Source organism: Falco rusticolus, chromosome 15 (assembly GCF_015220075.1).
Source record: "Falco rusticolus isolate bFalRus1 chromosome 15, bFalRus1.pri, whole genome shotgun sequence".
In the NCBI taxonomy this organism is placed as follows: domain Eukaryota; kingdom Metazoa; phylum Chordata; class Aves; order Falconiformes; family Falconidae; genus Falco; species Falco rusticolus.
The window spans coordinates 7,252,365-7,266,279 of record NC_051201.1 but is presented as its reverse complement, the minus strand read 5'-3'; the positions used below and the strand labels follow the sequence as shown (position 1 = coordinate 7,266,279).

Here is a 13,915-nt window from a genome sequence, read left to right as displayed (position 1 = left end):
CTTAAATGATGTATTTTCTTGAGACCTGGCACATCTCTCCACTCATTCACCCATGGAGTATTTCAGCAGCTTCCTGGACCAGAAGTGAGTGTGTCGCTGAAGTTTCCCTTCTCATATGTTTACCAAAGATAGTATGGTCACAGTCTGTTTTACTACTCCCAGCAATACTTGCATGAAAGTTGGCTTTTGATGATGCATGAGTTTTTATTTGTAGCAGGAGGAGATAATTTAGGAGGTGTAATTCCTCAGGGGAACCTGTAAAGCAACGGGAGCAGCAGGGCAGAAGAAAGTTCAGGCTGCTTTTTCTAGACAGATACGCATGCCATTAGTGGGGGGTGAGCGAGCCGTGTAGGTCAGTGTCTCAAATAGTGCATGAAAATGTTACCCAAAGGAGTCATCGCACTCCACTGCTTTTGTGAGGTTGCACTGCCACCTGGTGCAGTCCTCACGGATTACAGGCTCTGTCCAACAGTCCGCTTGGCTTTATTTGGCTTGTAACACCTGCCAAAGGACCTGACAACGGGAAGACGCTGCTACAAATGCTGACAGTTGGGTCCGGTTATATAAATAGGTAGGAATATGTCAGCATACGGGTACGGGACCAAAAGCACTGAGGTGGGCCTGGGATGTGTGCTATGCCAGCTGAGTAATGCTAACAGACAGGGTCTTTTGCGTGTCACACCTGCAAAGTGAGCTGCCTGGACTCCAGCCGCCAGGACCTGTAGGTTGGTGTCAATTCACTGACCTGGGATGCTCCAGTCTTTGCAGCTGACGGTACTTATGTCGCCGGGTGGCACAGGCTTGGCAAAGGGGCCTGTGAAGCCGGGTGGGGGAAGCGGCCCGCAGCCTCCTGCGGGGGGTGTTCCCAGCAGCGAGGTACTCCCTTCCAGGCAGGCCTCCCTCATCGAGGAAAGCGACACAGAGGAGTTCTGACTAGCACGGTCACAATGGAGATCCCACACGGTCTCATCCCAGAGATCAGGAAGTGGCAACTAATGGTAAAAAGCTTAAAGAACAGTTCATTTTTCATTGCTTTCTGCCACCTTGCTGTGTATTCGTACCTGTCTCTGAAAACAGAGGGCTGGAAACACCTAGGGCTCCCAAAATCTGAGGTTCTTGTGCCATCCATGACGATGTCAACTCAATCCAGGGCCCCTTAGGGGTTTGTTAAAACTCAGTAACACCGCTACGACCCAACAGGGCTGAGGGCGCAGCCGCTGCTCAGCCGCGGGCCGAGGGCAGCGCCCCCGGCCCCCTCATGCGCCCCGCGGCAGCGAACTACGCTTCCCATGGTGCCCCGGGGCGGGCGCGCCGAGCCATTGGTCAGCCCGGCCGGAAGGGGCGGTGTGGCGCGCGCCCGCTGGCTGGCGGCGGCGCGGGGCGCCCGTCCCAATGGCGGCGCTGAAGTACGCGGGGCTGGAGGACACGGACAGCGAGGAGGAGCTGCCGCCGGGCTGGGAGGAGCGCACCACCAAGGACGGCTGGGTTTACTACGCGAAGTAAGGGAGGGGGGCGAGTCCGCCCGCAGCCCTTCGCCCACCCGCCCCTTCGCCCTGGGGCGGCATCCGTGGGGCCGCCGGTGCTGCCCCTCAGCGCGGGGGCGGGGGGCAGGACCCGCCATTTCCCGCCCTTTCCCACAGGGGCCAGCTGCCGCCGTGAGGCGGCGGGGGCCGCAGCCGGGACCCGTTCCCCTGAGACTCGGTTTCCGCTTTCCTGACTCCTGGGAGCGCCGAGTGCGGGCTATCCTCCCCCCCCCTCCGCGGCGGCCTCCCGGTGCTGAGCCCCACCGGTGCCGGTGGGCGGTGGGAGCGGGACCGGGGCGGGGCGGGCTGCGCGGTGCTGAGCGCCGCCGGGCAGCAGCAGCCCCCTGCCCGCGTGGGAGCGATGCTGGAGCGGCTCCGAGAGCGAGTGGCACACAGCTGTTGCTTTTGCAGTACACGTCGGGGGTCTGTGGGTGATCCCCATAGGATGGGCAGTTGAGCCTCACACAACATCGGAGTTTTCTTAGTTTTCCTCCTTGTAGGAGTAGAGGGGAAACGGGTACAATAGAAGTTAAAAGCTATAAATACTTTCCCGCAGCTCATCGGTATACTACAGCTTCAACAAGCGATGAAAATTTGCATTTGGCACCATCTGGCTTCTGCCATTCTGAAAACGATTGCATCCTCGCTGGTTGCAAAAGGGGATGTACTGTAGGGCTAACTAACTTGTGGGGATATATATTTGTATCTTTTCTCTTCTGGTGGTTTCTGTAGCCATGCTGAACTGGGAATTCTGTTTCAGGGTGTTTAAAGCTGCAAGATTTAATCCCTTCCACAAAAAGGGGGGAAAGTATAGTGCATTCTCGCCAGTGGCAAGTTGGCATCTTCCTCCCAAGTTCTGTTCTCCAAGCACTGGACAGAATGCTTTAGTTTAGCTGTGCTTGGTTTGTAAACACTGCAGGTTCTCTCTAGATGTTTTTCTTAAGTCAAGCGTTGGTATATTTCCTTTGACTTCAAAAGCTCACTCAGAAAGGGATTGCCTAGTGAAAGTAGCAAATTGACAAAACAAGATATTACAGAGTACTGTCTACACAAACATTTCAACAGCTGTGGTTTGTAACTGTTGTGAAACTTAACTGATTCAATTTAATGAATGACATGACAGTAGTAGGTCTTTACTGGCTGAAAGTCTTGCTCTCTGTGTCTAAAAAAATTTGATGTGAAGAGGTGTTACACTGCTGCTACCTTTAATATAAGCTTTATATCTACGATACCTCTGCATATTCTGGAAACTTGCTTTTAAACCTCATCAACAATATGAACTTTAAACTTAGATGGAATAGGGTTGCCTTGGTTTAAGACTTTTAAAGGCCTTTGTGATGAGTTAGGTGTGCACACAGTTAGTTGCCAGAGCTCAGCGTGTGTGTGTTTGTTTGTCAAGCTGTGGTAATTTGGTTATATATCTTACATCAGAGAGGAGTAACTGGGGATCTGGTGTCTTTAGTGTATGAGTGTCCTGAAGTTCAAGTGCTACTACAGGTCACAAAGATGTACTTACTGAGTCTTGGACCACCAGCTGTGATTCTTGTAATACGGTATGCTGTCGCTGTGGGCTAACTGCATGATTGTAAGAAGGAAAAGTTACTTGCTGTGTGTAAGTTGTTGTTGGTACTAGATCTGTAGTTTAGTGATTATTTGTGTATGTTATTCAAGAATGCTGTTAATCTTTATTTCCTACTTGGGCAGCTGTCGATTTGGGCACTTTCAAGTAATCCCTGCCTGACTCGATATAAAAACTTGGTTATTATTTTAAAATATTTAGTGGAAGATAAGATTTTAATATCCAACCTGATTTTGGCACTTTGGGTACATTAAGACATTTATGTGCACATCACTTTGCTTATTAGTCTGTAGCGCAGAAAACCTTGTCAGTGTATTAATTCTGTTACAGTGATTTAAATGAATAAAATCTCTGAATTAGAAGAAGAAATGTGGTACCATTTTCACCCACATTAAATAAATAGCCTGATAGTCTAGGCCTTTGGATAAACTTACCTGTCCAAAGCTGCAATTGCTCATGTAGAAATCCAGACTTATTTACCTTATAGCTTGCAAATCAATGTTACTAGACAGGAGTTTTAGAAAGATGCTTTTGCCATTTGAAAATTTCCTAATATTATTTCTACTAGTTTCTGATAAATGTTCTTGCTTCTTTCTTCCTTTTTCCTGCCAAGGATCACCATTTTTTTGAGACATTTTCTGAGTCTGTTGATGTTATTCTTTAATGGCTTTTAGGTCTTCTTTCTTCTCATCTAAAGCAAGAAAACTTAGATTGGAAGTCAAACATTTATTTGAAATTTTGTAGACTCCTACGCTTTCTGGCTAGTTACTTTTCCTTCAGAACTGTGGCACTATGGAAGCCTGATAACTTCTAACAGCAGTTTTGACCTTTGTTAAACAAGGGACTGATGTGTTTCTTTCTCTGTGGAAGGCAAGCCATTTTCTGAACCATGTTTTTAAAAAAATAAACTGCATGAAAACAAAAATTTTAGATTACAATACAAATTATTAAGCAATTTTTTAAAGTCTTAAACTTTTCTTTTCCTACAGCCACCTGGAAGAAAAAACACAGTGGGAACATCCTAAATCTGGGAAGAGGAAACGTGTTGCAGGAGGTTTGTTTTAAGTTTTTGTAATGAACTGAAATTGTTATAAATGTCAGTTAGAGTCTGTGCAGGAACTAGATTTCATTTTGACGCTGATCACCTAGGCAAACTGAGCTTGCAAAATACAGCTGGTTTCAGTGGGGTTTTACCTATGTGATTGTGTCTCTGTAGGGTGATCATCTTGCAGTTTTATGGCTTTCCCATGTTGCTCTGTAAAGCCAAAGTACTAATTCCAGGGTGTAGGGATTGTTTTACTGTGGCTTGTAAAACATATAGTCAAAGGCTGGAATTCTCTGATTGGGTACTGATATCCTGGTGTCCATCAGATAATGTTTATAGCTGGATTATATTCTTCAAAGAATATATTTCATCAGAGAATATCCCTGGCACAGGAGGTAGTCCCATTAGTTTTCATTTTACTTGTTTTTCCTAACCCAGTTGAATTTTTGTGCCAGAACACAAGACAGCCAGTGTTGCAGAACACTTCAAAGGTATATGACTTCTTAAGGACCTTGGATCAATGCCTTAAATTGGATCTTCCCAGAAGATTCTCTGTGGTGTACCTAGGGTTACTATACTGTTGGCAAGCCATATTTCTTTTGGCATTGGTAATGAGACTATACTGGAATGTTTTCAGTGGATTTTGTGCTGATTGAATTATAAATTAATACTTCTTGGCCAGGATTAGAAACATGGGGAATGCTATCTGTCAAGTACTTCTGTAGGGTCTTCTATATAAAGTCTTGTTTTGTAAAGATTTATCATTTCTGTTCTTTTATTTGTCCTTCCAACTTCACAGAATCATTTAGGTTTGAGTTAACGTATCCCATATCCACATGCACATTCTGATCTGCCAACTTTTGATATGTTACATGTTAACTCCTACATTTAAATCAGTGTTTTTACTGTTTATCAGGGATATATACAAAACTGTGCAGTATAGACACATATGTAATAGTAGGCATGGTTGCATTTTGCTGTCTTGTGCTGTAAGATGAAATAATCTTTATAAAGAATTATTAGATTATCTTTATACTTAATATGCAGTCATTACAGTTGTACCAGATCTCCTATGTATTTTACTTTTATTAGAGTGCAGTTGTGTGTGATTAAGGAAGCAGTTCTTTCAAGTTCCAATGTTCAAGTGCAGTTTATCTACAGAAATAATGCAGAATTTTGCCACATGTGTCTGAGAAATCACTTAAACTTAAGTCTGAGTGTACTCAAATGCCTGAAAAAAGACAATGTTTTATATATTTCCTAGGTCTGCCATATGGATGGGAGCAGGAGACTGATGAAAATGGACAAGTCTATTTTGTAGAGTAAGTATGTCAAAACGTAGAGGAGTAGGACAATTGTGTTTCATTTTGGGCAGTCTCTGAGTTATACTGTGACAGTATCAGCTGGAAAGACAAAGAAATAAGTACAACTTCAGAATCCATATGCAGATATTACAGTTGTAGTGGTGTCTAGCCACCCATTTGTTGTTTTCTGAATTCTTCCATGTGTACAGAAATATAAGCTTGGGTGGCAAATTGATGTGACTTATGTATCCACATCTAAAAATGTGAGCTGACCTTCAGGCAAAGTTTATGTAGGCTCATTTTGTTTGTATACCTTTGTGGATAAACTCTGTACATGTAACTTTAAAAACATATCCAGAATTTCATGGCTGATTATGAATGTTGCAGTAGTGCTTTAAACATACAAGATGATAACGAAACTGCTGCAGCCCTGACTCACTTGCAGTGTAAAGCACAGAAAGAATATAGCACAGGGACTGAGCTAGCAAAAATTTTTAGAAAGGTGAGGGAGGAAGAAGTTCACAGAAGCAGAAAGAGATTTCTGGGAACATTTCCTTTTTCAGTGGCAGGGTCAAAGTGGGGTACTCGCCTTAAACTGACTTGGCAGAATGACGAATATTCTCAGGCCAAAATAGTATGTGTAACCTCTCTGTCCTGAATACTGAACGTTGTTGCTTAGTGTCACTTTCTGATAATTGTCTGAAGAAAAAGAAAAGTTGGTTTTAGAAAGGTGAGCTTGACCCAAATTGTGCCATTTGCTGAGCTGATGTGGAGCTATTTGTTTTCAGTTGTTTCAGAAAAAAGTACTGAGCTATATTTCTTATTGGTATATTGTTTCAAGGGAGTAGCGTAGGCCTCTTTTATAGAGCTTCTAAGAGAACATGATCTTCCCTAATATAATAAGGTTTTTCCTTTGGCAAAGTTCTGCTTTCTGTGTCAGGGGTTCACATGAAGTTCAGAATGGGGCTGTGAAGTATGTGAATACAATTATTAATGGATGCTGTCACAGTTGGAAGAATGTTTGATAAAAAAGTAACTGGGATCATTTTAATAAAACTGAGGAAAAAAATTGATTTTTGGGAATTTAAATAATCCACTGGAATTGTACACAGCAGTAATTGAAATAAATTTAAAATCTAAACACAGAGTACAGAAGGTTCCAGGCAGTTGAATTTTTATGTTCTTTTACAGCCACATAAACAAAAGGACTACCTACCTTGACCCAAGACTGGCCTTTACAGTTGAAGATAATCCAGTAAAACCTGCTACTAGACAAAAATATGATGGAAACAGTACTGCAATGGAAATACTCCAGGGTCGTGACTTGAGTGGGAAAGTGGTTGTAATCACAGGAGCAAATTCGGGTATAGGTAGGTTAACATTACACATAAGGTGAAATAGGCAATCTATCATACTGTCTATTAAACAATCTATCAAAGGCTACTTTGTTGTTTAAATATCTGTCTACTTTTGGTATTCAAACTTGGTTTGCATTATTTCCATATAAACCCTCTAGTTAGACTATTTAGGTTTGTATACTACTTTACTAAAAAGTGTGGTAAGTTGGGAGCTTAGATGAGTGCTGCAGGAAAGACATTAAGTTCTGAAACTATTGATTTTTGTCGCGAAAAATATTAATGGAGGCATTTTACATTATGTGAATATATAAAGGATGGCTGTGAAAAGGGTGGGAAGTTTCTTTTTATGGTCTTGGTGGCTAGGACAGGGAATAAAGTTTTTATCGCTGCAGGGGAGTTCAGATAAACTATTCAGAAGAAGTTTCTAATGGCAGCAAGTGAACTCAGATAAAGATTTTTCTAAGGAAGCTGTGGAATTTTTATGTCTGAAGATATTTTCAAGTTAGCTTGGTGATAAACTTTTGTCAGAATGTCATGTTTGATGCTTCTTTAGGGCAAAAAAAAATTTTGTGACCTTTTGATATCCCTGCTAGTTGTATTTTCTAACAGGTTTGTAAATCCTTTTAAACACTCAGCTTGTTTAGGTGTCTGTTACATAGTATTACTTCTATAGGGTGTGAGTATGAGAGATTCTAATTAGCTGCTTTTGTTTCATTTTATAATGAAGCTTTGGTGCTTAGGGGCTTTGCCTTTCTTCTCAGAAGACAGGATTTCTTTGCCAACTTAATTTGCTAGGCTGTTTGAAGTTCCACTTGGCAACCTGCACAGCCTATGTCTTTTTCCGTGGCTTAAATGTGTGGAGGAGCCACAAATATTAAGACGCTGGTGTGGTTTGGTGTTGATTTAAACTTTTTTGGTAAGTGAGAGGGTCTACCTAAATCCTAGATAACAGCTAGGCTTTTGGTCCTTTCTGTGGTTTGCGTTTTTCTTTATGGTGGGATTAGATCAATATTGAGAGTCCTTATGCAAATTATTTAGTGTTTTTTTTAATGCAGGATCTTGACTCAAACACATTTATAAGGGCACTGGAAAACCTCAGAGTCATTCTGGAAAACGGGTTAATAGCAGGACTTATCACTCTGAATTCTGTTGGTTTTTACCCCTTAAATAATTAAGGGAGTGTTATCCCACAGGAGTCAGATGAAGAATTTAGAGCTTTGTGGCTTGCAATTTAGGCATTAACAGCACTTGTCCTGCTGTCGTCGCGTGATACGCTTCTACAGATTAGTATTGCAGTTAGGGCAGCAAGTGTTGTACTTACCTGTCTCTGAGGAATTTGTAGTTTCAAGTGAGGTTTGTATTCCAGATTCTTGGTGCAGCATGTCTTCACATTGCATCCAGCAGTAGAGTTTGCTTTGTATGCAACCGCGCAGTCTCAGAACACTTAAGAATTACCGGGACTCAAATGATTTGATTCTTATTTTTTTAACGATGATGGCGGGGGTTGGAACATGATCATCATTAAGGTCCCTTCTAGCCCAAACCATTCTATGATTCTATGATTTTCTTTTGGCAGGAGAGGAGCTACCATTCAGAGTTGCTGAATGAGCTGAAAGTGTTTCTTATATGACAAAAGATTAATCCAAGATATAGGATGCTTTTGTCAAGATTTTTTTACCCCCTGTTTCTCCCTTGCTTTATACTCTGGATTCATCACAAGTAAGTGAGCGTATCTTTGCACCAGGTGGTCTTTGCTTGTGATGTACATGGGCAGATTATATGTACACATATATACTTCCTTGATTTCTGTTAGTAGGTGAGGGAAGGATATCACTCCTGGTCAGAAGCATAACAAGAAGAGTGGAAGCATTAGTGAAATGAGCCTTGGGTTTGTGCTGCTATACGAGGTTAGGATATAAGAAATCCAGAAGTATGAAAATGATGTAGCAAGTAGGTGATTAAGGTGGTGTTATGGCCTATATAACTCAAAACTCTTGCATACCGTGTTGCGTTTAGTATAGCTGTAGTCCTGGATTCTGTGTCTGATACTGCTTACCAGTTGCAGTGGAGCATGGATTAAGGAGAAAGCAGCTGCAGGGTTTACGCTGCTTATGTAATCCATGTTCTTTTCTCCTAGCTCTAAGGGCTTCTGAGAGGACATAATCTGAGCTGATTTTGTGTTGGTTATGACTTTTGATTGACCTGTTGGATGGAGAAAAACGAGGTTCAAACTCCTCAGTGTTAAGGGAACGCTCCACATTTGGGGTTGGCTAATAATGTACTTGTCTAATTAATTTGGACATAAGTGGCAGAACTTGAAGTTTTTGAAACTGTTGTCTGAGTTTTTAAAATGTATCAGTCTTAGCTTAACTCCTAACCACACTTTGTGACTCTTGGCAAACTCCTTTGAATGTGTCAGTGTCATGTAATGGATTGCAATGTAGAGATTCCTTGGAGCTTCAATATGTCTACACAATTCTTTGGGACTCTGTGTGGAAATACTAATTAGCTAGCTCAAGTGGAATCTTACCAGTTTTGGAGCTTATTTCCCAGTTATTTTAGGATTTCCGTGCTGTGCTCCACTTTGTGTTGTAGATACTCCTTTTAAACTCTGTATGTGTTTTGGGGCTAGTATTTCTCTCACTGAGTATTTTGAGGAGTAAACTATTGCTGTGTTTTCAGAAGACTGACATGCTTTCTTTAAGAGGTAAGTCTAAATATTTCCAGGGAAATACTGCTGTCCATTAAGTGACTGAAAAAGAATGTATTAATTGTTGAGCATTTGTACTTAATAATATAAGGAGAAAAAAAATAATCACTCAACCCTTTCATTGTCAAAATTAGTTTCAGTGGTATATTTACAACTAACATTATGGTATCTCTACATTTGTTGAGAAATTCTTGATTTCAGGATGGGTAGAACAAAGATCAAGGTGTAAGCTAGGAGAGTGCAGGGTATCAAAATGCAGAAAAATGCTTTTTCAATTACTGCATCACTGGATGCTCAAGATAAACTTTAGAAAATGCTGAGAATCCCTTGAAAGATGGATGAACATAGATATGTTTTTTTATTATTATTCATCCATATACACTGCTTTAAGAGAACAAAAGTTTAAAAACAGATCAGCAAAGATGGAATGCAAAGTTCATTATTTGTGAATCTAATACAAAGAATTCAACGTAGCTTGCCAGGAACATTTATTTTTCTTATAGTTGAAAAATCTCTTCAACTTCTGAAAAATAGAGTGAGTTAATTACTAAGGGAATACTTTGGATGACTTCCACAGTGGTAGAGTTTTAGTGCTATTGCACATACTGGCTTCTCAAGTGTTACTTCAATGCCATTAACTTCTCTGAATATGTCTGTAAAAAAACCCTGTTTGCCCTGTGGTGGTTCGTTTTATTACTGATTAGGAATATGGACTGTAAGAATTTCTGAGATTCCATACCCATTTTCTTAACCTAGTCTTTAAAATTGCTGTCAAAAGTTTTGGGGAAAAAAAGTACTAAAAAAAAAATAAATTTATAAAACACTTCCTTAGTTTTCATTAGCAACTTGCCAGAGGTTAAATAATTACTCTGTTCTTACAATATAAAGATATCATGGAAGATTGAGTTATTAGTAAAATTTTTTGTTTGTTTGTTTTGGAAGCTTTTTCTTCTGCCAGTGCAGTCCAATTCTTTAGATTTTTTTTCTGATATATTTTTTTAAGCTTAATCAGAATTTTAGTCTGACTATCACATTAGAAGTTGAGGTAACTTTTGGTCACAGTAAAGTTGGTACAGTAAAAAGAAGTAAGACTGAGTTACTGAACAGTTTAGCTGTCTTGTGTCAGTCCTCCTGGTTTTAATTACGGTTATATGTACATTTAATTATGAGTAGTGTAAATTGTCAGTTTGTTCTCTAAAAGTAAGACTTATTTCACTGTGAGGAATTGAAGATAGTGTGCAGTTTGTGTGCATTGTTTTTCTGTTTTAAAGGTCTTAGCATCAGTTAAGTTACAGAGAAAATACTTCCCTAGCATGCTTCTTGTATGAATAAAGTCATACTTTCTAATTTTTCCACTAGAGGGCTGTGTTGCTCTTTGAAAATACTAAACAAAAGAGACCTGGTGCTTTTTCCTGTTTTTAGTAAATGCTCCTGTAATTTTGTTGTTTGTGTTCTTAATTATGAGGGCTAGAATTTGAAATTTTAAAAAGCATGTCATCTGTTTCTAGGTTTAATTTTGTGAGGAGATGTGGTATTTGCAACTGCATGTGTAAGCAATCTCCTGAATTTAAACAAATTTTTTAAAAATAGTAATAATTGGATTCAGTATTGAAGAGACAGTTGTGTAGCTGATGAGATTTTCTATGATTTGTATAAATATTGCTAGCTGGTTTTAGGATTCTTATAGCTGTGTGACCTTGAAACTGCAATGTGTTCTGTTTTCCGTACCAGGTGCAGTTGTATCTAACCTATTGTGACTGCTAGAGTATGCATGAGTAGTGAAATGTAAGTAGTATTGCAGTATATTATGGAAGGGCAAAATATGTATGTTCTGTGCAGTCAGGCAGATTCCACAAAGTAGACTTTTTCTCAATGCATTTCCAAGATTTCATCACAGAACTGTATTGATAACAACCAAACCACTGCACAAACAGCAATTCTAATTTTTCTGCCATATGAAGGTCAGAAGAAATCTGTTAATTGCTTTTGTGAGGGGTGCCCAGAACACAAGCAGCTTAATTTTTTTTTTCCAAATACTGAAGAAAATCCAGAAGCTTCGGCTATAATGTGGCTTGCTATATTGCTTCCCTTGATTATGTTTTACCAGAGTAAAGAATATAACTTTATAATTGTGGGAATGTTTTATATTAACCAACAATTATTTTTAAGAAATAATGTTTGGTTAAATGGAATTCTCTCTTTTTTTTTTTTTTTTTTTTTTTTTTCCCTGGCACTTTTACTGCTTTGCTATGAAGAGGTCTTGGGAGAAAAGTTGGGTATGAGGTACTATTAATCAGTACTTAAAAGATGAGTCACTGCTCCAGTGAGCTTTCAGTCTGCATATACTTCTGGTGTGAGAAGTTACTGTATTTCTTTTATTTCTTGTATAGAACCTCAGTATTAGCAGCTTTTGTCATACTGATGCAGAAGGTTGGGAAATGTGCTTATAATTTATCACAGTTAAACATCTGCTTTACGATTTAAAAAGTTGTTCTGAGTAACTGGCCCTTTAATTTATAAATGATAAACCAAAACTTTCCTGCTTTATTCCTCTCTCTCTTAGCTTTTATTCTTCTGATGTCTATTGGTGTATTATGTTTTAGGTGTGGAAAGACAGTAATAAAAAATGGTTATTGCAAAACTTGTGCAAGTTAGGTTATAGCATATCACTTAAGTTTTTAAACTCTGAGTCTGATTAAGTTACAACTAAAAATAATCAGTAAATTTAGCAGAAGATGACATGCTTTATTAAAATGATTTTACAAACCAAGGAAATGCAGAGCAACCTACTTTAATTTTTTTCTTCTAACTACTAAAATACAGTTAGAAGCTATATTCTTTCATTCTTTCTTTTTGAGTTGATTTATGCTACACCTATGGCTGATTTTTACCCCCTTAAACACATGTAGCCAGTAACTGAGGATCAGGCATATGAAATCGGGGGAAGAGCCTTAAAGTTAAACTCTGTTTTGAGCTCAAAACAATTAGAATAGAGCTTATGCAGCTTTTGACATGCATTGCGTATTTAATGAGCTGTATTCCCAGTATCAAATGTCACAGTTAATTGCAGCGAGGGTTTATATATATACACAATCATAACTGAACATTGTGAAACTGTAGAAGGTAACATTTTGACAATGGGTAACTTGGTAATTTACTTAGTATTAATCATCATGGTAACATGTAGATGATTAGATTTTGTTCACACATGGTGGTGCTTTTGTGATAAAAACTGCACGGCTATGTAATTTGTATATCATGTGCATTTCACTGTATCACCTGCACCTCATTCAGAAATCTCTCTCATATGGGACATTATTTGAACACTTTCCATCTGTGATCAATGTAGAATGGCTACCCTTCTTTAAATTATTTTATTCCCAAAATAATTCCCAGTTTTCTGTCTCCCTTACTGGAAAAAATACAAGTTTCAGTGGTCTGGGATGTGGGATTTGCTGTGTTAATTCTGGGACCAGTAACATCTAAGATCTTAGACTGTCAGGGTGGAAACAGAACTTTAAACTATTGGAAAACTAGGAATCTCTCTTTTCAGTAAGCATATAGTGCTTATATTATTTCAGAAGGTCCAAGATATTTTTCTTGTGTAATCGTTTTATTGTATTAAAGTTTTATTTTTGGTAACTTTTGGTTTTTTTTCTGTTTATCAAAGGAGTATAAAAAAATAAGTAAACCTGTACATAAACAATACAATACACATGGCCAGACTGTGCTTTGGCTACTTGCTTTTGTCCTTCATCCTGGCAGAAGCTAATGTAAGTTTGTTTTAGTGGGTAAGTGACATATTGCATAGCCTCAGAATTTCTGAATTCCTGATTTCTGAGCTGTTGTTTTTGTATGTTGTGTGGTAGTGCTTGAGCACTTCTTGTATCAGTATTGTTCTGAATCTTTCCTGTAGTTAAAAAGCAGAACCTATATTCAGAGCCTTGGTAGAGGCAGGTGTAGTTCAGCTTTGCTGCATTTCTTATGCCAGTTGAGTAATAGCCATTACTCAATTAGCTGTTTAAGCTACTGCCTGTAAGAGGAGTGAAATTAGACTTTTAAAGCTTATCTAAATTTCTTGTGAGACCATCTCTAATAGAGAAGTCTCCAATAGATGCTGGCTAGCTTTCATCGCTATACCCTAAATCTTTTGGCAATGGAGAGATAAGAAAAGTATGATGAAAAAGAACACCTTTACTTCTTAAGGAATCAAAAATGGACTGCTTTGTACCTGCAGAGAAGAGAATTTTGTGAATATGGGGAACGATTCTAGCTGAAGAAGTTACTGACATTATTTGTGGGCAACGTAGCATTTTTACTGAGGCTAGCTTTATCGGCCTTCACAAAGAAGGTAACATTTGCTGAATCCTAATTAGACCAGTGAATGGTCTCATTT

At 39.3% G+C, this 13,915-nt stretch overlaps 1 protein-coding gene across 2 annotated transcripts in view; it reads left to right on the top strand.

The window, feature by feature from the left end:
* The first annotated feature begins 1,352 nt into the window (after nucleotides 1–1,352).
* WWOX (WW domain containing oxidoreductase) overlaps nucleotides 1,353–13,915 on the top strand; it is a 531,203-nt gene continuing 518,640 nt past the window's right edge. For both annotated transcript variants that reach the window (XM_037408960.1, XM_037408959.1), the window contains exons 1-4: nucleotides 1,353–1,499; nucleotides 4,092–4,156; nucleotides 5,412–5,469; nucleotides 6,643–6,821. In XM_037408960.1, the coding sequence (XP_037264857.1) occupies nucleotides 1,393–1,499; nucleotides 4,092–4,156; nucleotides 5,412–5,469; nucleotides 6,643–6,821 (409 nt within the window). In that variant the 5' untranslated portion in view covers nucleotides 1,353–1,392. The remainder of the gene's footprint in view (nucleotides 1,500–4,091; nucleotides 4,157–5,411; nucleotides 5,470–6,642; nucleotides 6,822–13,915) is intronic.